General features: G+C 40.4%; 2 protein-coding genes across 4 annotated transcripts in view; one reads left to right on the top strand and one right to left on the bottom strand.

Annotated features, from left to right (window-relative positions):
- The window catches only part of palm2akap2 (PALM2 and AKAP2 fusion), an 87,648-nt gene extending 80,682 nt beyond the window's left edge, over positions 1-6,966 (bottom strand). For all 3 annotated transcript variants that reach the window (XM_069162512.1, XM_069162521.1, XM_069162530.1), the window contains exon 1: positions 6,618-6,966. In XM_069162512.1, the coding sequence (XP_069018613.1) occupies positions 6,618-6,661 (44 nt within the window). In that variant the 5' untranslated portion in view covers positions 6,662-6,966. The remainder of the gene's footprint in view (positions 1-6,617) is intronic.
- Positions 6,630-26,202, top strand: part of plppr1 (phospholipid phosphatase related 1) — an 81,795-nt gene continuing 62,222 nt past the window's right edge. Inside the window, exon 1 of the mRNA XM_069162578.1 lies at positions 6,630-6,648. The gene's annotated coding sequence lies outside the window, so the exon portion shown is untranslated. The remainder of the gene's footprint in view (positions 6,649-26,202) is intronic.

The raw sequence follows: 26,202 nt of genomic DNA, 5'->3' as shown, positions 1-26,202 counted from the left end.
ACCCCCTCTCTCTTCGGTTGCTGTAGTTTCTCTCGCTCCCTTTAACTCCGTTGTGTTTTAGATGTTTTGTTTGTGTGCTAGCCTGCCGCTCGTTTGACGACTCTTCAAATCATAATGTTTCATTTGCTTCAGCTATAAGAGAGAGACCTCCACCGCCACGCCGTGTTACTGCAGATGGCCAATCAGGGAGCGTGCTTGAATTTGGGGGGGGGGGCTTCTGACTAAAGAAGGGATGTTTGTTCGGCTGTTGAATTATATTAAATTCATTTCTCCAGAAGTGCAAACTCCACGTTTACGTTTACCATACTGCTACGGCTTGAGATTCGCGGCCATTAAAAATCCGCCACGTCTTTAACATGTTTGCGATCAGTCAACGACTTGGGTTTGACATTTCGGAGCGTCTCTTGTTTGACCTCAATTTACACAAACTTCCTTATTATACTGGCTGCTTACACTGTCATTACGAATCATACTTCCTCACTCGTAGATAATTCTGTCTTTATCAGATGTCATTTTCCTTTTCCCCGAGTTTTCTACTGTCTTTTGCTGCCGTTTGAACTCGCTCCTTGTCCCCCGAGGTGCTGCCACCTTTCCTCCCCCTTCGACTCCTTCGTTCTGGCATCAACTACGCGGGTTGGTCGTCGTTGGAGACAACAGCATCATTGTTCCTCTGCATCGCCACGACGACGCGATGACCTCACTGCACAGCCAGTCCAGCCCCGCCTCACACCCCTCCATCCCAACCCAGAGGTAATCGCCTCCAGATGTGGAACCAGAGGCAGCAACACACACACACACACACACACACACACACACACACACACACACACACACACACACACACACACACACACACAAATGAAACAACATGCAAAGTGTGTGTAGGAGGCACATGGAATGAGCAAATATGGACAAAGACAGTCAGTCAGAAAAACTGTGCATGTACATTTGTGTGTGTGTGTGTGTGTGTGTGTGTGTGTGTGTGTGTGTGTGTGTGTGTGTGCTATATTAATTCCACCATCCTGTTTGCCAGCCTCTTATGAACTTAGTACTCCCACATTTCAATTCTCCCCCAAACAACTGAAACACAGATAGAGCCACACATCTGGTACAGACTGGCCTTTGCTGCAAACTGAGTTCTTGTATGTATATATGTGTGTGTGTGTGTGTGTGTGTGTGTGTGTGTGTGCGTGTGCGTGTGTGCGTGAAAAAGAAACAGAGCAAGGAGGGGAAGACTAAAAGCAACCCAAACAGACATATTTCTAGTTATGGGACTGCCAGACCTTTATCTCATTCACATTTAAAAAATCCGAGAGGGTGGCTTCGTCGTATTTGTGTGTCTCACTCATGTCTGTCTGAATAAACATTGTTAAAAAAAAAAAAATATAATTATTTTCTTCTCTTTTCCCCCTTAATTTAAATGACTAATTCTGCAGTATTTATTTGGTTTAAATAATACAATAGTTCTTAAATTGAACTACAAATATGTACAGTCAGCATTTAAAATGGGCAGAGTCTAGAGTGGGAAGCTGATGATGGCTGATGTTTTCTGTTATTAGGTTTCAGCTACTAATCAAGCAGCTATATTTCAAGAATTCAGTCTGTTACTGCCATGCAAAGCCTGTTTTTTTTTTTTTTTTCCCTATTGTTAGGTCTAGATGACTGACATGCACGTGCAATGTTAGTTAGTTAAGAAATGTTAGTGTTTTATTTAAAATACTTTGAACAGTTTCATGAAAGTGACAGAGCGCTTCACATTACAACACTTGAGAGTGTCTGTACACTGTGAAATGCAAGAAGAGCCCTTTGTTTGCCCACAAATTTGAAAAAAAATTAATAACCTAGTTCACACAGAAATCACAACTGAATAGTAATTTATGTACAATGAATAATCATCAAAACCTGCATAAACCTTTGACATTGAATACAACTTGACTCTTCTACTCGTTAACAAAATGAGTTTAATGCAGATTATTATTATATTCTGTCAGTTGGTTTACATTGAGATGTATGTCATTGCACTGCATATCTATAAACAGACATAAGCCTTTCAATGAAGTAGTTTAGATGCATACGGATGAGGAGCAGATGTCCTGGCCTCCAGACACTCTAAATATCACCACCTCAGCATGTTTTTCCAGTTCCCTCTGTCTCTGAGTGTCTTGATTTTTATTCTGCTCTGCAGTTTTCATGTCTCCTCCTCTTTAAGTGCAACGATGGAAGTTATGGTGTTATTTTATTTTCATGGAGAGCATCTGCAGTCTGCGTATATGGAAAGTGTGCTCATAGTAAAATTGATTACTTCACTTTAACACGCTTCTATGTTGTGTCCAGGCTTTTGGAAAGGTTGAAGTACTGAAGAGGAAGAAGGATGGGATCGGTACATTTTCAAGGCCACGGTAATTGAGGATTTATTTCAGGCTGATGGATATTTGTGAAATATTTGCTTTTGAGACTTGATTTTCTGCTTTTAAATTTGAAATTGTTTCAATGTATTATTTCATTACATAGTATGAGACTGTGCTCCACAAATAAACACAGATTTGAATTTGTCCTCAAGGTTATAAATACACAGAACAAATGAGATTTAATTTTGGGCGACAACTAACCCTCCATCTCCACTAATCTCTTGATTATTCTTTGATTACGTGATTATTTAATCCATAAAATGTGTAAAAACAGTTCAATCCAAAAATAATAAACGGGAAAATAATACTGAATGCTAAAATATAAACATTTGATGCCCTTGCTGAGTTGCCACTCTGTAAGATTGGATATGCTCAATTCATCCCACCGCTGTTAGCATATCTTCCATTTAAGACTTCCCTGTCTGAGTAATAAATAGCAGCAGAGAATGGGCCACCTGCCATCATGGTGTCTGTGCTCCACATGACCACAAACACAACCGTGTCTTTCTGCTGAATCAGTAGAGAACCCAGAGAGAGCGCAGTGATTAAAAAGAGCCCATAGCACAGAAGGAAAGATGGGGTGAGACAGACGGGCTGAATCTCGACAGCACTGCCTCATTTCCCCAATTAGAACATTAACTATTGATGCACCAGCGACGCACGTCTGCATCACGCCTCGCCGGACCTCCTCTGCCTGCCTCATGGGTGCGGTTCTGACAGAGGGCACACGAAATCCCTGCGACCCGTCACTCAAAGCCGTCTCTCGACATCTGATGGAGGCTCTTAGGTCGCAGTGAGCCGCAAAGTACACCGAGTTGGTTCTCACTCAAAACCCCAATCTCTGCCCAGCATCTGCTAATCTGCAACGGGCAGAGGAGCTTTAAGCTTTTTTAATTTCAAAGCAAAGCTGCAAGGTCCGTGTGATTACCACAATGATAACATGCAGACTGGAACACACCCGGCACAAGAACACAATAAACTGCACAAGCTTTATCATCTGAGACAAACTGTATACACACGTGCACTAATTTAGCAAAATTGCAATCAGGGTTTCCCCAAACATTAAAACAACCAGGTGTTATTTTCATGGCAGGCAATGCATTTTTTATATGAATGTTGTCATTCTAATTGTCCAAAATGATGTGAAAATGTACAGTGTTTTGGTAAAAAAAACAACAACAACAACTGCCCACCACCACTACCACCGTAAGCTCTCCAGAAACTGAGGGGAAACCCTAACAATGTTCAAGCGAGCCCCCGAAACACAGAAATGTGAAGCGGTAATGCTGAGAAGCTCAACATTAAGATGTACGGTCACGTGTCCTAAATGTCTGCAGACGCTGGACATACCGTAGAAATCCACAGCATAAGACTCTCCTTTAACCAAATCCACCACATATGCACCTCAGCACAGTTTAATGTTTTGATCAATATGACCATTGTGTCTCGCATAAAAAAAAACAACATAAAAAAACACATGCCCAAGCCTCCTGGATGCCTTTTAGATTTCTCCACAAGCAAACACATCTTAAATGAACCACAAAGCTTCCCACTAAACTCCCACTCTCTTGTTCTGACTACAGTATCACTGCAACTACTCCTCTCCACACAAATCCACGTGTTACCTGAAGGCAGCAAGTACAGGTGCAACAAAGATAATCACAATTTTGGAGTATTTGACTTTCCTCCCAGGATTTGATCAGTAGAGTCAGTCGCTGAGTGATTTCCAAAGCTTTTGGCTTCTTACGACTGGAAGTGCTGCGTACACATTCAAAGGTTTGTTCTGCTCTCCGCTGGTACAGACAAAGGTTTACCCAACATACAATACATCGAACAAACTTTCTTCGTCCTGGAAGCTTTGCATTTGGCAACTTAAAAAAACAACAAAAAAAAGCACCAGTCTCGCCTTCGTGTGGGCCTATTTTCGTTCGGTGTTCCAGTCATGTGGTTTGACACTATCCTGCAGTGACTCATGGTACATTCCTCAATCTCTGGGACATTTTCAGCCATATTTAGCATTTTCTTTTTCTTTTTGAAGCCAGTGATTTGAGGTGTGCCATGTTTTTTTTTTTTTCTACTGTGGAAACACCTGTCTGTCCCTGTATGTCTTGGCCACTTGCCGAATTACTCTCCTGTGATATAAATACGGATGAACTGCTTTCACGTCTCTTCACTCCCGATGTTTTATTTCCTCAACTGTATTATTGGCAAGTAGAAAAAAAAAAAAAAAAAAAAAAAAAAGTTTAAGGTAACGATACTGCCAGGAAGCTAAAGTTTGCTAGCCTAGCAAAATTGTGGCGACAAACAACCCAAAACGCAACGCTCTCTTAAAGCAACAGGCTCACTCTGTAACGCCGAATCAGGTAGATGCTCTGCTTGAAATGTCTTTTAACATTAAGTCACTGAAAAAAAAAAAAAAAAAGGGTTTATGTTTTTTTACAATATGGCTACAAAATGTTTTTTTTTTTTAAATGTCTAAGTATAATCTAAGTGATATGTGCAGGGAATGCAGCAGAAGAGTCGGGCTGATGTAAAAAGTCTGCTGATATGGTGTATTTCTAGTGCTTGAGCAGTCTCAAATGGCCAGACCTGTCCCCACTGTGCTGTGCCAGCACTAGAAAATGGTCTTGCTGCACCCATTCATCATCCTGGTGTGTGGGGAAAAAAATAAAATAAAACACTCTGCCTGGTTTGTATTTCTTTAAACCAATCACAGTCGTCTTGGGCGATGATGAGCCCAAAATGAAAACACCAACAAGAACCGAGCAGGCCTATCTTATCACATGATCCATATCTTTGTCAGAAGTTGCAGATCGGAGGTTGTCCTCGTGATGAGGACATTGAAAGGCAGTCACACACAGATGGGAGAAAACGAGGAGAATGTTGCCTGAAAAAGTCGATCAATTCTAAAATCTGGTGAGGCAGATTAGTGGAACAGGAACACAAAATCAAACAAAAAAAAGGAAATTTGCAATAATTACGTTGTACAAATTCATACAAATCTCTTGAAATTTTACAAAATTACCGTCATTTCTTAGCGTTACCAACACAAAACAACAATGTCCAAACAACACCTACTTGTACTTTATCAACAACAATAATTCATCATTTAGCATCAGCGAGCCCATGGTTCTTTAGATTTAAAGGATAAGAAAGATAACTCAAATATTTCCAGCTATTTTGCGGTTTATTTATCATTATTAGACGCTCATAAGATATTACATGTGATTCCTTTTTTTATCGGTAAAAAGAATCAAAAAATTTTCTCCTAATCCTGCAATAAAAAAAAATACAGAAATCTTCACAAATTGCATAACAGTTTTCGTGAAAAGCTGCTGCAAAATCAAGCAGCAAAAATTAAACACACAAAAAAAAAACATTTTCATGGTCAGCATCTGCAAAAGATACATTTTTGAATCAAAAAAGCGTGCAAAGTTACACAACCCTCGACACATTGCAGTGTTTGACTGTTTTTTTTTGTCTTCCTATGTTATTTTGAGTAGCAGCATAATAATCGGGATACAAGCTTTAAATCCTTTTAGGCTGATTTTGAGCCTTTGCTGGTAATAAAATGTTACCAAATGACTTTTTCTTGTGAGTAGAAAAATGTATGAATGCACACAGACACACAAATCGCACAGAGAAAAGAGGTCTGCGGCATGGCGGACTGTGCTGACAGAAGCTGGACCAAGCCTGCAGTCTCCACATTGACTATGATTAAATATACCACGTTACACACACACATACACATGCACCAGTGCAGTAAAAAAAAAAAAATAATAATAATAAAAAAAACAAAACAGGAACAGGAGTGAAAAATGTGCAAGAGGGACTGCAGGATGGATTTACTGGAAAGACAATTGGGAGACATGCAGAGGGAAGACCGTGGTAGAAAGGGGGAAATTAGGGCACGAGGGTAACCGTGAAAGATTGATGTGCGGCGAGGTGAGATGTTTGCAGAAGGAGGGTGAGGGTGATTGGAGAAAAGAGAGGCAGAGTGAGGGGATGAGAAGGAGGAGTGTACACGGTGTACCGCGTGTCTCCTCTCCAGTCATGACTGAGCAGCAGCCTCACCATGACGGAGCTCCCGTTCCCATGACAACTCAGGCTGTCAGATGGAGGGGAGAGCGGTGGAAGGGATGCAGGCGAGGGGAGAGGACTGATGGAGGGAAATAGATAGAAAGCCAAAGATAAAGGGGATCTACTCACGGGGCTTTTGCGCTGCCGTTCCTCTGCAAAGGTGTGTCTGACATGGCTGCAACCGCCCGTCTCCTCTGCTCGCTTTTCTCTCTCCTCTTCCTCGTCCCCCCTTCTCTCCTACTCCTGTCCTCTAGTGTCCTCTTGACAGAATTGTGTCCTCCTCCTGTTCTCTCTCTCTCTTCCTCCTCTCCTCCTCCACCACCCTTCCCGCCTCCTGATCTCCTCCTCCTCCTCCTCCTCCTCCTCCTTCTTTCCTCCTGCCTTTTCGGTCTGTATTTCTTACGCCAGGATCTGTCAGAGCAGCTGCTACTGCTACTCCTGTATCACCCTGCTCTGCTAGCAGGAGGGAATGGGTGTAAGCATGTTTGTGTGTATGAGTGTGTGTGTGTGTGTGTGTGTGTGTGTATGAGAGAGAGAGAGGGAGAGAGAGCGAGAGAGAGAGAGAGAGAGAGAGAGAGAGAGAGAGAGAGAGAGAAGGTCCTCTGTTTCTGAGTATACATTTGACACTGTCAATGATTTACAGTAAGAATTCCAATGAAGATAACGAAGTAAAAAGATACAGTAAGTATAGGAGAGAGTGATGAGAGAGGAACGGGTGATAAGATAGATGAGGTGAGAGAGGAGGCGATGGCAAAGAGGCAGCAGAGAGACAGAGAGAAAGAGCGCCTATCGGGAGTTACAGGATAATGAAAGGAGTGGCCAACCTGCCTCACTCCGGCTGCTTCCCTGAGAACAACCTTTCCCCTTTGAGACTGAGGAGGGTTTTGTTTAAAAGAGGCAGATCGGATACTCCATAAATAACAACCCTCTATTCTTAGAAACAAAAAGATAGCTTTCACAATTAGACTCCAGCGTCTTTAAACTCCAAACAGGACGGAAGAGAATGTCTGGACGGATGAAATTGAGTGATTCTTCGCAGGATTTGCCAGAAGCCTGACTGTCAAAACAACTGACAACTGAAGCTAAAAAAACATACTACGCCATTCAAAGCCATGTTACAATCCAGATTTGATGGCTGATTTACAAGATCATGTGGAGTCAGGTTTTAGGGCATGTCAACATGGAAACACATTATCCAGCCCAGTATATCACGCCAAAGCGTGTAATACCCCCTGTCAGTCCATTAAAGGACACCGTGTCAGTGACAGGTTTGCCTCACATCAGCGTGAAAAGTACACGCACGCAAGACCAGGGTCGAGGAAGGAGGTCATGTGATGGAGGTACAAAGGTATAAAAGTGATAAAGTGGACCACACGCAGGACTTTCATCAAGTAAACCAGAGTTCAAGAAGAAGAAGGCCTGTGGTGCAGTCCAGTTATAACTATCGGTGTGTGGGACGTAGTATCATTGGGGTTCCAATCAGATCGAGTCAGATTCACCTCGTCCAAATATGGTTCATCTGGCTCCAAACTGCTTCAAAGTGACCCCGAGGGTCCCCGCAATGATATTTATTAAACCTGAAAGTAGAAATAGGAGAAGTGATTGCGTGTGTATTTTAGTACGAAAGAAAGGTTTGTATTAATCAGATGCGCAAATCTGGAGAAACAGCTGTTCTTATTGTGGTGAGAAGGAGACGCAGGGAAACCGAAGAAAACGTTGAGAACGTGGTTTTACACCCGTGGACACATTTTTTAGATGACAGAGGGAAAAATTATTCAGACATATTGTTTGGCCAGCGATGCTACATCTGAGTTATTGAACGAACTGAATGGTGATTGACAGCCAATAACAGGGCGGAGCCACGAAATATCAGCAATTAAAACACTTCTTCCGACTCAGCATTTTCCTGCCTCTGGGTCATCCCAGCGTATCGCTGCTTGGATATCCCACCCAGTCCTGTTATTCATGTGTGCTGTCACAGGTCCTGAATGTGTCCCCTAGAATTCACAGGTAGCTTCATCAGGTTCACGAGCACTCGCGAGGCACTGAAAGAAAAATCACCTGCTCATCACAGAAAGATCTGGACCTGCTGATCGGTGTTTGTTAGAGGATCTCATACCTCCTGTTTTATTTACCGACGTTTTATTATGAAGCCTTTTTTTCTCCTTTTTGTTTTTCCAGTGTTGACTTTCTTGCTGATAATCTCCTATATAGCGTTTTGTTCTTGCTATATTTATATTTCTTCATTTCAATGGGATCAGATTTCCTTTCCCTTTTGCGGTCGCTGTTTTCTATTGCAGGAATCACTTTAACACACGCAAACCCCTCATTTAAATACAGCGATTTGCACCTGATTTCAATGACGCAGTTACTCTTAGTAAATCACCTGCGAAACGGGTACAATAAAAATGTGCAAACTTTTGGAAGGAACACACAATTTAGTACCCTTTATTTGAAATCTTAGTAAATCAGGCCCATAATGTTTCTTCTGAAAGCTTCCCAATGCCCGCAAGACTCAAGTAGCTACTGTAAGTGTTGTCCAGGGAGTACTGTTTAGTCTACCGGAACTTGCCTCAGATATTTAGCCAAACAAGAAGCTTAACGGTCTTTCTTATTGGCTCTATAACTTGCTGGCTGAGTACTTGGCAGTAGTGACTGGTAGCTGATAGTGCAGAGGGAAAAGCATGACCTCTTTTTCCGTCCATCCTCCTGCTTTCTCCTCCTCCTCTTCTTATCTCTATGTTACCAGTATAACTTCCTTTCAACTTTTATTTCTTCAAAGCATTCTTCCTCTTCTCCTGCTTTCTTTAACCAATCTTTCCTTACCTCTAGTCATCTCAAAATCACACTCTCTTTACCGACCACTGTCGAACAGGAATAAGTTTAACTTGCTGTCTTTTTATTTGGAAGCAAAGTCTCAAAGCATTTGGATTGATAATGTACAAAGTGGGTGAATAAGATGATAAGATTTAGTGTGATGGCCCATTATTACCCAACAAATGTACCTGACCTTTATGTTTACTGTTTTGCATCAGCAGAAGAGCAGACAACGCGCCATTCTACCCGCTCAAAGGACCAAATGAAGGTCACGGCATTTCACACTCGTGGCTGTCACAAATTTAGCTGTTTACACTCATACGGCTTCTTCTCAATTTATCTGGCTCCTCTCTGCTCCCACTTTCTCTCTTTGTCCGCCCTCCTGACAGTTTGTGTTGAGCCCATGGTTATCATATTGCTTGGTATGTCAGTTATTCAGAGGCCACTCTTCAGGTTTAAGTAGTAGCCTTAAATGGGCATCACACATCTACCCTAGAGAGAGAGAGAGAGAGAGAGAGAGAGAGAGAGAGAGAGAGAGAGAGAGAGAGAGAGAGAGAGAGAGACACACACACACACACACACACACACACACACACACACACACACACACACACACACACACACACACACACACACACACACCAACAATCCCCTGTGGGCTGTGTTTGGCAAGAGTGCTGGTGTGTCATTGGTCAATTATATTGCTGAATGTAAGCAACCTGCACCATAACAAAGTGAAATTATGGTTTCCAAATCCACCAGATGAGTGGACCTCAATGGATTCCTGCTCTGATAAAGAGGAAAGGAATAAATCTCAGAACTGATGTATCGAGTGATATAAATAATAGAGTAATGTGCTAAGTGTAAACATGTAAAAGCAAAAAAAGTGTTTTACAAAGAGCTGAAATGATCAGATGTACACACACATAAATAAATATAGGAAGTATGAGAATACATAAGTATATACACATATATAGAATATATAAATAAAGCCACAACAGTACTGCATGAAGAATAAGGAAAAAAAGAAAAGGGAAAAAAATACAGCAAAAGAGAAGACGTGGATCATTAATTAGATTGGATTTAAAGATATCTTTGGAGGGGTATAATCTGATAGTAAATTACCAATTATTCCACTGTTTTGGGTCAACAGTCAACGAAAGAGGGTGACAGAGAGAGGCACATGGTTGTGGAGTAGCCTGCATTCTAAAAAAAGAATCAGAGAAAAAGAACAGGGCTTAAAATGGATCCCTGAGGTACTTCACATGGGTGCAGAAGAAGAGGACACATTATAAGCTAAGTGGAGGCTCATTTGTCTTGGAGGTAGGAGGCAAATCACTGAAGGGCCTGTACCTGAATGTCAAGGGCATGCTTAAGGTGGTTGAAGAGGATATAGTGATTGACTGCATCAATGGCAGAGCGATTGAAGAGAGTTTAAAGTCTAAAGATAAGAATAAATCATTGTGAAACTCAGGAGAGTAGACTCCCTGCTGTGGTGGATCCTGAAACCTGACTGAAATGGATCCAGGATGCTGAATTTACAAGGATGTAGGATCAAATTGAGAGATTTGAGATTGATGGGTATCAAATCGATTCTAATTTGGTATTTAAATGACAGCACTTTTTGAGGAAGATGGAACAGCCATTAATCAGGGAGCTTTTAATTCATCATACAAACTAGGCCCAACTGTGTCCAGCACTTCCTTGAGTAGAAAAGGACTCGGTCTACTTGGTTTCATATGTGAAATAATAGGCTACTCTATGTGTTAAAGAGAGAGAAAGACATCTGCGTAAAGTTGCGCTCAGCGAGGACAGCGGGTAAAATTCTGATCAACCATAGAGGTGGATTTGAAATCCAATTTTACATGGTAAAAAATTTGTAAAAAAAAAAAATCTTAGAGGAAAAATTCAGGGCTGAGCTTTTATTTCAGGTATTTTAACTGCGTAAAGTACAACTGAGTTGAGAATATTGGTGCAAGTGCAATTGAAAAATGTTACCAGTTCTTCTGCGAGTGGGCCACCAGGGGGAGCTCTACTAAAAAGAGGCGCTACCTATAGCAGGGAGCAGGGCAACAGGCATCATGGCAGACTGGCAGACTGGATTTATGAGTGAGGTGGAAAACGTAGTGGGTCAGTGATGAGATAAACTGACATAGTTTTCTGCAAATCGAAGATGGGAATGCGAAAATGTGAAAAAAAAAAAAGAAAAAGGAGTATGCAATATAAATAAATCATGTTTGGCCTTATTGGGGTAATGTATTATGCAAAAACACATGCACAGTATGTCACGTCTTAGAAAATGTACCAGCAGTATGATGATAGCAGTTGGGGTGTTCTTTAAAATGATGTAATATACTGCCATCTTGTGGATTTATAAAGCCAGTAGAAAAATTTCTGACTGGTGATGTCGAAATAGACAAAGAGGTAGGAACACCAAATACTGCATTTTTAGAATCCTGATGGTGTGATTCTTGAGGAATTATATATTGTACATATGTATGAAGTAATATATGATTGTACTGAATCGTATGCAATTCTTCTACCTACATTTGGTTGCCTTGATCATAAATGACCAATATCCAACAATGGCATATGTAATGACATGTTGTAAGTTATATCTGAAGTATAAATGTAAATGTAAAAAAGTTGGTAATGGGTTCAAAAACAAAAATTAATGTCCGTTAGGCTGATAATTGAGTGTATACAACACCGCTTTTTAATTCATGATTTTGCTGGAGCTTGACATTTTTTTTAAATGGCTTATATTTAACAAATGATCTACACATTATTTGCCCTATTTTGCATTAATAAAAAGGGAAATAAAATAAAAACACAACAGTGATTGTTACTGGACTTGCACAGCCATAGGACATCCAGTAGAGTGCACTGCTCGTCAGACTTTAAAGTGGCGGTATTTTAATGATGCTTTCCTACTTTTAAGGCTTTTAGAAGATGATTGCAATTTCTAGCCAGAATTGCTCTTCATAATTTAGGGGTTGCTTTTTTACTGTATGACCTCACTGATACAATAACTGTGTGTGGCTTAATTTATACAGTATATAAAAAAGGGGATACTAGTGGGGAGAGCAGGGAACAAAGTGAAGAGTGAAATGAGAGGGATACAATCATTTTTTTTTTGTTTCAGTTTTTCACCTGTTAATGTTATCTTTGTAACTTATAAAAATGACTTGAATGCCAGGATATTTAACAAATGTTTAAATCTTTAAAAACATGCTAATGAAAAAAAAAAATCTATAGATCCCCTGCAGAGATACTCACAATTCCCCTACGTGTATATTACACCTATTTCATGTAAATAAAGAAAGACAGTCCTCAGCTGTGCAGTCTTTACAGCAACACTGCGAGGTCACATTCCTGCACATTCAGACAGATCAGCAGACAAACAGACAGACGGGCACACACACTCGGAAAAATTGACAGAGACGAGTGGTTTCTGCTTTCTGCTCCAGTGGGTTTTGTTTATTGAAAGAAGTCTTTCAGCTTAGATAAGGCAGCTATACCACAGGAACCTCAACCAGGGATTTACTCTGACCCACTTCAGTGCTCCAAACTGTTTTTTACTACAGCACGTATCTGACATCTCCTTACGTGGAAGACAAAAAGGGCTTTAAATAAGTCAAAAAAGTTTTAATATGCTTTGACTTTTAACATGAAAAGCTAATTTTCAGGACATAAGGCAGCTTTGATGGACACAAAGCCCACTTTGTCCCTCTTCTTTACTGACATAAACAATACAAAAATGCACCGTGGTATTCAATGACCATAAACAAAGTATGCATCATAGAGAAAACAGGAGAAAATTCAACAACTGTAAACTGCAAATTCTTAGATAAATTTTGAATTAAAACATGTATGATTCTCTATCCTGTCCTTTTACAGACAACCAAAAGAGGCCATTTACTGTTTGACCCAAGACTTTTGCATTTTTTTCAGTCATAAAAAGGAAATTTAGCCAATAAAATTAAGAGATTAGCAAGTAGCAATTAAATTATTACAAAAAAATTCAGGACAGTAACTAAATGAATGAGCACATTACTCGCTAATAATTGAATGATTAGTATTAATCAGCAGATCTATCAATGCTCTTGGGAACAGTATTGTGGAACACATGTTTTCTTTACATTTCTCCTTTAAAGGTGCAGACGTTGTTCTTTTTGCTGGAGCCAGATGGATTTTACTTTTATTATGCAAATTTGTGTAAAGGATTTACATGAAAGCTTATTTTAATTGACTGTACTTTAAGATGTAGGTTAATGATGAACATGCACCAACTTCACTACCATACATGTCAAGGTTAAAAGTTGCTCAGAATAGCATTATAAAGTTATGTGTCTTATAGAAAGCTGTCTCAGTGAAAAGGAGTAAATATACATATTTTCAATGAATGCTAGTGTTGGATTTTCACTGGAACAAAGCCTTTTGCAGATACTAAACTTTGAAACAACAAAACAAAGAGTACAACTGTGTGACCCACTTCAGTTGTGCATATACCTGCCACGGCGGTAATAAACAATTCATAAACATCTTGGGCAGGATTTGGGAGAAGATTAAAGATGCTGACATCCAAAGTGTCAGGAAAAAAAAGTTATTAAAGGAATTTAAATATTTAACAAAAGAGCTGCATTCTCTCATCTGCAGTGCACTACAGGTACAGTAACAAGTACATCTTACAGCTAGTCTTAGGACTTGGTTTGAGCCCAGCATGCCATCAAAATGTAAAATAAATGGAGAATGACAAACAGGATGATGGTTATATAAACACAACTATAAAAATGTGGTAGATGTTTAGGTTTTTTGTATTTTATAGTTGTCAGTTGTAACCTGTACATTCAGTCCTACTTGTATACATACAGCATACATAGTGCAGATCATCGGCAAGATTTCCATATTTGTGTCATACTGCCAGCAACAGTCACAATTTTCACCTTGACACAAGATGATTGACAAGTGGGATGACAACGTGAACTTGTTTGGTTGAATGCACAATATAGTGACTAGGCTGTCACTGGTTTCTGCTTCTGGTTTTCACACTGTAAAGTCACAACAGCCAAAAACAGACCACACATTTAAAGAATACGACTCCATTGTATGTCCTAAATGTCTTATTTTAAATAATGGCTCTAATGTTTCAAGATTCAATCATTTAATCCCCCTTTTCTGCTGGTTTAGGGTCCATCTGCTGGGTTTGTAGGATGATGTTTTCCCAGGCTAAGGATTTGCAGCATAAACGAATCTTGAGAGCTCTGGTCTGGCTATATAAGAGTGATTTGAGCCAATCAGTGCCTATTTGCCTTCAACGTTTTTCCATCTATAAGCAGTGTGAATAAAACATCAGCAAGAAAGAGAGTACATTTTTTATTTCTGTCCAACGACTGGAAAGTCATCTTCAGCAGACACACACAAAGACCATGCCAGCAGCTCAGTTCAGACTGCTGGGGTTGTGGTGTATGTACATGTGTGGAAGAGATAAGGGATGCTATAGAGCTTTCTGTAAAGGGAGGAACAGTTGGGAAAGCCCTTCTACCATTGAACCGGGAAATCCCAAACACTGGTTTGGAAGAGGGGGAGGCTTGTGGGAAGAAGTGTTGAGGAGAACCCTGTGCTCGGAGCGGAGGGGTAGTGCTGTGAGTGCATAAAGTACTGTGGCGACGTGCGTGTGGGTGCGTAGAGGAGTAAATGTTTGTTTAATGGGATTAACGTACTTATATTTGGGATTTCTGCAGGTCTGTTTGGGCGTGTATGTATGTTCTTGTGCGCCTGCATATGTGTGTGTGTGTGTGTGTGTGTGTGTGTGTGTGTGTGTGTGTGTGTGTGTGTGTGTGCGTGCGCGCGCGCGCGTGGAAACATGCATGTGTGTGTGCGCAGCTGTGGTACGCGAAAGAAGGCCAGGGCCCCCGAGACAAACGTGGCCGCTTACCCGCTTGGTTGCCATAGCGACTGGGAGATGGGAAAGGCTCCGTCGGAATTGCCATTAAAATGGAGAGCAGCGCACCACTGCATGCCTGCACACACACGCAGACACACATATACACACAATGCCTTCACATGTAGACAAAGCAGGCATAAAATCTCACACACAGACACGCAAACGTGAGCATGCACAAAGCGGGGTCCCTCAGCCTTCGTAGCCTTGTTTGTGGTGTTCATCATGTGAGGCCCGACCCGCAACTCACGTTTTTGCTACATTGCATCTGATGCCGTTAGTTTTGGTTTCACACTGCAATTTCCCGAACACACTGAAGAACTTTGCAAACCAGTCAGTGTGTGGGCTGCGTCTCTCTGTACTAGACACTGATTGGTTTGTAGATAATCATTGTCAATTTTACCGATAGCCATTACTGTTTGAATAGAGAAAAATGACTGGACAAATTCATTTTATTGCCACTATACTTTATGGCATTCACAACAGTACTAAAGACTAGTGCAAATTCACCATTTAAACATCCTTGTTGAGCAAACATATTGTCGCTAACAAGTGGAGGCAAAGACTGCAAGCCTTGGCAACTCCATTTCTGGAGAGACCAGTAAGGTGAGTGGCACTGACGACACAGTGACTGAAGGAAGATTAAGTAGGGGATGATGTCCCGTTGTATGAAGTCATTGACTATATATAAAAGTGGAAGTAGCTTCCGGGTCTGAAAAAGGCCAATGTAGAAGTGCCTTAAACTGCAATACCACCCAGGGCCACTAGGGGTTGGCTCCAAAAAGCCTCCGGCTGCATAAACTCCCATTCAACTTCTCTCATGAAATACAAAGTCAATTAATGTTTTCCACAAGTAATTCTGGGGTTGTTAATTAAAGTCCCTCTTTCTCATTAGTTTTCTGGCTGTCAATCTGAAAGTAGTCCTGTCATTAATTAGAAAATATGCCTTAAAAAGCTGGGGGAGTGTCTGTTTGATTGACAGGCCTGTGCTGCAGTCAGGTTTCCGCTATTGGTAGGTGGGACATACTGCAGCCGAGTTTCCAATGAGATCTCAATCAGATCCACTGCTCCAAACCATTTCCAACTAGCAAGATGGTGCCGGCCAAAATCCAAACTCAAGGCTTCATAATGGCAGCTCACAAACCAATGGGTGACGTCACCGTTGGTTGCCGCTTGTATGACATGAAGGGACAAGTCAGAGGCAAAGAACTACACGATGAAAAGCGAAGTGACTTGTGATTTGTTTAGACCACACTACAATTAAATACTTTGTCTCTCCGTCTCCCCATTTACTACTGCAGGTAGTTTTTTCTTACCTTCCTATTGTCTTTTCTTCTATTGTTTAATGGTTTATGATAATCTGTCTCAATTATCTGTAATTGGCCCAAAAGTCAGAGACATCCAAAACGTGTTTTCATGCTGCAAACAAACCAAACCTTGGTTAAGATAGATCCGGACAGAGACCACCTCTAAATTTTGGACTTTGTCCAGACCATTGTCCAACGCACCTTTCACACCTGCTATTTTTGTTTGGACCAAACTAAGAAGTCAGAAGGTTCAGACCAAACAAATGAAAGCCCCCTAAGAGATGACTGGTTTGTTGAAATGTGTGACCCAGCAACACCTACAACATCAATATCACAATTAATGGTTCTACAGCGCATGTGGGGTGTTGCTTGTGTCCAACAATGGGACAATATTAAAATAGTGCTGTGAAAGAGAAAATAGCTGAACCCAGCATGATACTTCCAGACAGAGAAAGCTTTCATCGCTGAAGTCTTTTGTGTGTGTGTGTGTGTGTGTGTGTGTGTGTGTGTGTGTGTGTGTGTGTGTGTGTGCGCGTGTGCGTGTTCTATTTTAGTTAAATCCTAATGAGGTTGAGCTTGAGCACATTTTTATAAAGTAATAATATTTTAGCCTATCCTCATTTCAAAGGGCTGTCGAGGGTTAAGACTTGGTTATAAAGGTTGAGGAGTTTGGTTTAGGATAAGTTTAGGAAATGGATGATGTTAACAAAAAGTCTGTGTTGAGGAGCCAACTGATGCCAATCTTTGGCATTGTCTCACCTTGAGGGCTTTTTGGGCCCTGACAGATCCATAAAACTCTGCCCCCTCCTACGTGGTGTGTAGCCCCTGACATTGTCACCCTGCTCTGAAAGTACAACAAGACACTTTGTGGACCGGCGGTGGAACCCAAACCTCTGTGACGCCTTCAGAAGTTTGTGTCAGGAACTCTTTGCTTTTCAGTAGTGAAAAGCTACCGACAGGTATTTACCATCATGAGATGCATCTTTGATCATGGCAGTGAAGAGAGGGACTTCACTTTGACTGTCATCTGTGTGACAGAAAGTGAGAAGAGAGCAAATTGACATTTCTCCCCCAGGGGCGCTGGCCTAAGGGCTGTTGAGCTAAGTTTTCTTACTTACTTCCCAACCGGTTAAACTTTCTGATGTTTTCAATAGTAAATGTGGACTAATATACCACTTAAAGGTTTAAGTCATTTAAAAAAAATCATATTTACAGCTGACTTGTTCAAAAATAAATGCTGCACACATAATATGATATGTGCCAAAAGATTGAAAGACTGAAAACCTGCATATCCTGGGCAAACAATTACCCGTGATGAACTTTTTTTTTTTTGCATGAAGACCCCAAAATAAAGAAGTAGCATTGTTCTTTCCTTTAGACATGTATAATACTTGAGACATAGTAAGAGACAAACAAAAAAAACTGTCCTGGAAGTCCTCTTACCAAGCGTCTTCACAAAACGTCAGAGAATGCAAAGTCACTTCTCCTTAAATTTAAATATATCATTACACAAACATCAATATCGAGCTTGCACTTAAAATAACGACACACTATAGTTCAAGCAGCTGTAAGACAAGTGTTTTTAATTATGAATAAGATGTTCCCATATATTTATATAACTTCTTCGCTGCTAGCAGTGGTGCTAATGTTGGCTTGCTGCTCCCGGCTTTCAGTCCTAGTTGGGTAGATGATTTGACTTGTGAAGCTTCGCTGCGTCATCATCTCTGTGGCTGTGCTCTTTGTGCCCTTTTGAAGCCAGGCCAGCATTATTGTAAGCTTAATGTGCTGCTATTTGGACCGGCCGGCAACAGAGAAAAGGAGGCAGGAGAAGAAGGAAACATTTAGTGCCCTCTGGGTAATGGCGTTTATTTAGAGCCATTTTGAATTGCTCAGATAACCTGATACAGAAAGGGCTGAAAGGAGTACTTAGATGTTACAGAATGAGAAGAGTGCAAGAAAAAGTCCGGGAACACCAACAAGTGAAACGTGAAAGTTGCAGGGCTGCATATACTTTTGAGTACTGGCCCACTTTTTGCACTCCTCTTAGAGATATATATATATATACATTTATAGGCAATACTGTACATTTTTTTGCTGTATAAATGCATTAAAAAGTTAATGCAATAACTGGGTTGTCATTGGAATCTTCAGCCCAAAGTCTAATATATCATTGATGCACAGTCCTGGAATAGAAAGAAACGTGAATTGTTCTGTTGTCAGTGGTTTTGTTTGCCTGACAGTAGAGAAGTGTCTCTGCTTAAATCCTCTAAGGCATGAAGACATTGTTTGTGCAGCCCTAGCAAGGGCAGTCAGTCCACACACCAGCAGTAACAAAGGTTAAACTAAATGCTAAAGGAAACCTCAGGGGTATAGTGCTGGAGTCCCAGCTGACTTTCTTCTATTTACAGAGTAGTTCATTCAAGGAAAGTGATTTGCATGTTGGAAAACATAGTATGAGGATGGTTGTATCCTTGGTGGTGCTTTACACAGCTATAATGCAATAATGTATGCGTACATAAGTCTATCTATCTATCTATCTATCTATCTATCTATCTATCTATCTATCTATCTATCTATCTATCTATCTATCTATCTATCTATCTATCTATCTATCTATCTATCTATCTATCTATCTATCTATCTATCTATCTATCTATCTATCTATCTATCTATCTATCTGTTTTATAATACTGCTGCTTTGCTGCCTGCATAAGGCTGTGGATCCCCCCTGCCTTTATCTTTTCTTCTTAGATTCTCTCTTCCTAATTTAGGCCACACCTCTCACTTCTCCTCTGTCACTGTCACAAACAAGGAAAATGTCTTTGTTTTTCTGCCTCCCTTTACTTCAAGTTTCTTTTCAATAAGAAAAAATACTTTCCAAATATTTGACATCCATTTCAACACTGTTCCACTGGTATTTACCTTATTCGACATAATTTGACCCAAAAGTCTAAAATCAGTATGTCATCACCAGGAAACCTCTATACTTATTATGATTTCACTTGTTATTGTTGACAAGCATATTGCACAGATCGATCCTTTTATGTTGCCACGTGTGTACTCATGTGCTCAGTCATGTGACATTATGCTGAATCAGGCCTCTCTTTAATGTTGTTTGCTGTGCTACAATAGGGAACATAGGATCTCTGACAATGCAATGTCAAATGTTTTGGGGGACTTCCTGTCTGTCCTGTTTGGCTGATGCAACTGTCGTGGCAAAAACCTTCAGCTGAGCCAGAAGTCTTCAGGTAGTTCAAAATATATATTATTCTTTTATTCAATCGGTAGAGTTTCTTAACAAATTAAAACTAAGTGAGACACACGGTACACTGAGGCTGACGGAGGTCAATACAATGGGAGATTTACTGAAAATCAAAAGATAATACGGAAATCTGGGAGTTGTTCCATGGAAGAGCACCTCAAACAAAGTCTCCAGGGACCCAAATTAGTTTTGTTTTACAATATAGAAAGTGCCAAATAAACGCAGAATAACACCACAACGGTCAACTGACTCGATATCTGCCAAACGTCTCACTAACACCATGCATGCTATGCATTTGCAGTATCTCACCTACCTAAACCATAGATCGTATATAAAAGTGGATGCAGCTTCCAGGTTTGAAAAATAAGGCCGATGTGCAAGTGCCTTAAGCTGCAATACCACCAAGCACCACTAGAGGTTGGCTCCAAAATGCCTCCAGCTCCATAGACTCCCATTCAAAGTCGATACATTTTTTTTCCACAAGTTGTCATAGTTTTGCTAGCTAAAGTCACTACTTCCCTTTACTTTTCTGGTTGTCCATCTGTTTGATTAACAGGCATGTGGTACAGTCAGGTTATGGCTATTGGTGGGTAGGATGTTGTATCATCGGGTTTCCAATCAGATCGAGTTAGATCCACCACTGCGGATTGTCATATGGTCACCCCGGGCTCCAAACCACTCGGAACTAACAAGATGACGACGGTCAAAATCCAAACTGAAAACTTTAAAACAGCTGTTCACAAACCAATTGGTGACATTGTGTTGGTTGCCGCTTGACCTAAACTGACCACGCCCATGTGTGGAGCTTCAGATCTACTATATATATATATTTTTTTTTTGGTATTATTTCTGAGGCTTTTCCCACCATTGTTTACTGATGTCTTAAACTCGTGTCATTAAGTTCCTCACTCAGCCACCTGTGTTTTCCACAGACTCGGGATGAAAAGCTCATTTTTGTAACTTTGATTCCAAAACAAAGATCTTCCAAAACATGGAAAAGTAAGATCAAAGTGAACAATTTTAATCTACCAATTATTTCCTGAACTTAGAGAAGTGAAATAAAAGAGTGATTTATGATCCTTTATAAGTATATTTAAACCTTGTTTATTTCCTTGATCAAACTATTCTACTGGGTACTGATACAAGATTATATACCACACAACACGATGGGAGTAAAAAAAACATTGGACCGCTCATGCAAAGCAGGGCATATGATCATGTCTTAAAACAATTACAAGTATAGGAGGTTGTCTGTGGTTGCTTTGGGAATATAGTGGCAAACGAGACCTTGGAGGAGGCTGTAATTGACAGAGCACACCCTCCTCCTGATGTGCGGCTCATCTTCAAAGGATTACAAATAACAAAGGTTTCAGAGAAGGCTTGGCAGACATTTAGCTCGCCTACAATTTTCCCAAGTTTATTAATTTAATTTATGCTGTACGTCTTGAGCTGGCAAGAGCCCAGTTCGATTTCAGGTTACTTTGCTCACTGGTCATCCGATTGTTCTATCTAAGTTACACAAACTCTACTGATTGCGACAGCTATATTCCACCTTCCCAACTTGGGCACCTATAGTTTTGAATCATAGTGTATTTTATGTAGGCTATTTTTTTCCTTTATTCAAATGTTCCATTAATTATTAAATATAAATACTATTTCTCCCCACCACTCACAATTATTTAATTTAGTTGCCTCATTTTTTTTAAAGTTACCAAGTAGTAAGGTGTGCTGGGAAATTTGTATTTGTGAAATGAGATATCAAACCGTGGATATTAGTTAGACCACTCTCCTATTCAGGTAATCTAATTACTTCAGTGTTAATATTTACAATGTCAGCAGCATCACCCCACTGCGTGTATAATCTAAAACAAATTATTTACTGCTTCAATCAAACATTAGGTGGATTTCGGTTCACTGGGTTTATGATGACAAAGTCATGACGGGACAACAGTGACCTTTGCAGAGTGGATCAGCATCAGAGCTAATGGAGATACAAGCTGAACCGCCTTTATATTGCGGTGTATTGTATTCCACTCTGTGACACATTAATCTTACAGCGTGGAATATACATTCGCACAGCTTTTACGGACAGATGGGTGGCCGTTAGAGTTACATCGCATCTCTGCTTGTGCTGCGTTCACTGACCTGTGAGAGGTGGAGAGGTGCAAAACATGAGAGGGTAGGATAAGCGGAAAAGGTTGTAAATACTCAAAGAGAGAAGAGAGTAGGAACAAAAGCTTGTATGTTGTATTATTTATCTCCTGCGGATGTAAGCCTACATTATTTATCCTCATGGGCAGCACATTTTGCTCTGGCCGGCAATAAATTACTTCTTTGGCGTGAGGGGATAGTTTTCTTTATTCACAGTTTTGATCCTCTGCGTGGAACTCATGCTGATTGTGTGCACTTACAATGCACCAACTCCCCCAAAATATGAAGTATTTGGATGTATTAACATTTTTACATTCCTCTGTTGGACACTTTATTGCCTTCAGCAAACTCCATTACTAATGTGTTTGCTTCCCAGTGTCCTAGTATGCGTTTGTTTGCATGTGTGTGTGTTGAGTCATAGTACTCCATGAGCTTTCAGCCCTCCACATCTCTAATGGAGATGAATGTTGCCTCCCCAACCTTACAACAGTGATTTAATCACACAAATAGGCAGCCTAACTCACCTTGGTGTGTATGGACTGTACATATATATGTGTGTGTGTGTGTGTGTGTGTGTGTGTGTGTGTGTGTGTGTGTGTGTGTGTGTGTGTGTGTGTGTGTGTGTGTGTGTGTGTGTGTATAATCCTTTGACATTGTTTAGGTCAGACCACATGGTTCAGTGTTTGTAAGAGAGCACCCAAAGGCTTGTGTATGAAATTGCACTGAGGTATGGTGAGTACTGTATATGCATGTTTGTGTGGGCCAGAACTTGTGCTTATGTTTCCATACTTATGAGGACAGTGTCGCCACAAGGTCGGACAACCTCAGGCGAAAGTGCGTTTTGACGACATCCTGCCGCTCATCATATTTTTTTAAGGACACATTTTCGTTTTACAGACGAGATTAGAATTATGATTAATTTGCCTGAGGTTGGTTTAAGCGTGGGATGTGAGTTTATTTTAGAAAGACGGTTATTTTAGATTTGGGATTTAAATGTAGATATTTGAGGCTAATATTAAATTTCAGCCTGAAGTGCTGTAGATTTTAAGGAAAAAAAAAATTCAGTTCACAAAAGCCCTCAAAAGGTTTTTGTTTGTGTGTCTGTCAGCATCTTTATAACTCAGAGTTTGTAGCTTATTTGGCGTTGCCCCGACAACCATTTAAAACCCATCCTCTGCTGACATCACAACCCCATTCATGCCTCTTGGAGAACATCTGTTCCCATTTAGTTCAAACTGTTCACCTCAAGAAGTGACATTTGATGATCGTCACTGCTTAGACTGAGAGTCAGTGTGATTTATATCTGCAGCAGGAAAACAGAGACGAATGAGCTATTTCCAGTGGGCAGAAGTCAGCTCTTATCTTTGCTTGTGTGTGTAAAGGTCATAGCACATACATAAAATGTAACAATATCAATGCTTTTTTTCAGAGGTCAGATGAGAAAAAGCCCTATCTGATTGGATGTTTCTGGTATAAATATTTAGGGTTTAATTTGCAGCCTCCTTTTAATAGCTAAATGTGCAAACGTAGCACTCATTACACAGAAAATGTAATATCTATTTTCAATACAAATCATTGATGAGATTCACTTCAACTTAGGCAACATCATTCTTGCTACATTTACGTAGAAGTAGGCCTAAATCTCATCAGTGTCTGTAAGCCACAGCATTTAGCGTATACTAAGACGTACAACTGCTACAACGGCTTTTTCCGCAACTTCATATCATGAATTGAATCTTTGATAACAACCCAAATCAAGTCTACTTGTATTCCTTTTTATGCATTTTATCTGATTCTTATCGTTTTTATCTGTTTCTTATGCATTTTATCTGTTTTATCTCATTTCTTTTCTGTATTTTTAAATGTTCCTTTATATCTGTTTTTATGTGAAACACCTCATGTAATTCTCTTGTTGTGAAGCACTTTGAGCTGCATTTGTTGTATGAAAGGTGCTGTACAAATTAAGTTTGTTATTATTATTGTTATTAAAAATGACTAATCGATACCCAGCACTAAATGTGGTATTAAAGGTGCAGATTGTTCTGTTTTTATTTTAAAAGTTTTGAAGGTGCTTCTCCACTCTGAGCACTTCTCAGAATTGTAAGGCTGGAGGCTTTAATCTTGATGCATATTCTCCTAAATCAGATCATCCCATTTGTTGTATGTAGTTCAGGTCCAGCGACCAGAGGACAATTTAAAGAAGACATTTGGAATGTCAAATTTAATAGCATTCAGCCTCCACGGGCCCAGTCTGTGGGAGCCGTTTGAAAAGTTGGATCCACGCTAACATGGCTCTGAAGCAAAACTTTTAGTTTGATTTTATTTGTGTCTTGTTCTGGAAGTGAAGACAAAAACTCCGCAGGGATTCCTACTTGGAGGATTTCCCCGGGGAAATCCCCCTTCACTTTCTTCAAATGGATGTACACAGAGAAATGGAAATGGAGAAACAGTAACACATCGAAGGAGCTGGAGAAAAAGAAAGAAACCGAGTTTGACTTCATGCAGAGAAATGTAGAAACAACATCAGAGAGGATTTTCCACTTACTGTGTTTATGATCAAACAGATAAACACAGAATAAGGCAGGACAGAAAAACACCACAGAAAGGGTGTGATGATTTATGGCTGATGCAAATGAGAAGCTCCCTTTGCAGCAATGGGCTTTTGTCTTGCCTCACTAATCCTCCCCGTACCCCCCATCTCTCTCTTCCTTAAGCCCACATCCTCCCTGAGCATCCACAGTCGGCGCTTTCCTCTCACATTTTTTTTCCCCTTCAAACGCACTTCAGCTGCCCCATATTTCTGCTGTTCGCTCCCCTTTGACCTTTCTTCTCAAATTTTTCCCACTCATTTTAACACCACCTTCTCCCCTATCGCTCCCTCTATGACATTAATCCTGCCCTCTGCACACTTTGGCTCCCCAGCCGTGACCCACCCCCACTCCTTTGCCTGTGATCCCGTTAAAGCTTCATGTCAGCATTAGTGTCTGTTCGCACACATTAAAGCCAGACAGCCGTTGTACGGGTCTGGGAATTGGAGGCAGACAGAGTCCAGGTCAGCACCAGCATCTGTCCTGCATGGTCACTTGAGGGAAGCAGACTGTCTCTTATTAATACAAGCAGTTGGTGTATTTTAATAGTCCAAGTGAACCCTTAAAGTAATGGTGGTTGACTCTTTCCTTATTTTCCCTTTTGTAAACATGTCCCAGAGCATTTTTAAAATGTAACAACCCAGTCGCACATCAAAATGTGTAATAGCTATGTTGGTCTACCGGTTTTATAATAACGGATAACAAAATTGCTTGATTTCTAAATTTTTCTTGGCCTACTCTCTTCTATTGGCCGGTATCCAACAAATCCTGCTGGTGTCCCAGACCAACACACAAGGTGCCTGAGGTTAAAGCACCAAAACAATGCGGTTAGGTTTAGAAAACAATCCGAATTTGGGTGAAAATAAGTACTTATGCAAGTAAGTTACGCTACACATGTTCACTTACGTTAGGCTACTTAAAATAAATCCACATTGACTTGTACTTTCTCATGGACTCAAAGATTGATCTATTGGGTGAAAGTCCTCCCTCACCTCCTCTCTACACGGTCACATGACTTTGACAACCTCTTCTCAAATGTGGGCATCCTACTGCAGAATTTAAAACATTACACTCATATTTGAATGTTTATCATTTCATTTCCAAACAAAGAAACATTTTTATGTTCCTATAACAGCCTTACGTTTTCTGGTAAGGCTTTCCATGAGATTTTGGAGCCTCGCTGCATGGATTTCAGCCATAATGATAAAACATTAATAAAGTCAGTCAGTAACTTTGGGCAGCGAAGCTTGTGTTTGGTGAAGTTGAAGTCAAGACTATGTGTCCACGTCACTCAAGTTCTTCACACCAAACTCAGAGAACCATTTCTTTATGAGACTCATTTTGTGGAAGCAGAAAAAGGACCTTCTCAAAACATAACTCCCCATCAAACTATGAAAATCATAAAACTTTGTGTTGTGTTTTTAGACATTAATGGAACATTCATGAACAACTGGGAAGTGGGAAAGTTTCAACCTCCGAGTGAGAAAATACACCTGAACACCTGTCAAACTGGGAATATCTCACTGGGTAAGTAGAAGGTTTTTAAGAGCTATGGGAAGTAAGTTTTACTTCCATTGACATGGCAGGGTTTGTGGTGAAAGGACAAAATATATTTGCTCTGAAAAAAAGGTGAAATATCCAGATA

Source organism: Embiotoca jacksoni, unplaced genomic scaffold (assembly GCF_022577435.1).
Source record: "Embiotoca jacksoni isolate LCO1_2020_lvr unplaced genomic scaffold, fEmbJac1.0.p SCAF_10, whole genome shotgun sequence".
In the NCBI taxonomy this organism is placed as follows: domain Eukaryota; kingdom Metazoa; phylum Chordata; class Actinopteri; family Embiotocidae; genus Embiotoca; species Embiotoca jacksoni.
The sequence above is the reverse complement of the archived record's forward strand: the minus strand, read 5'-3'. Positions and strand labels throughout refer to the sequence as shown.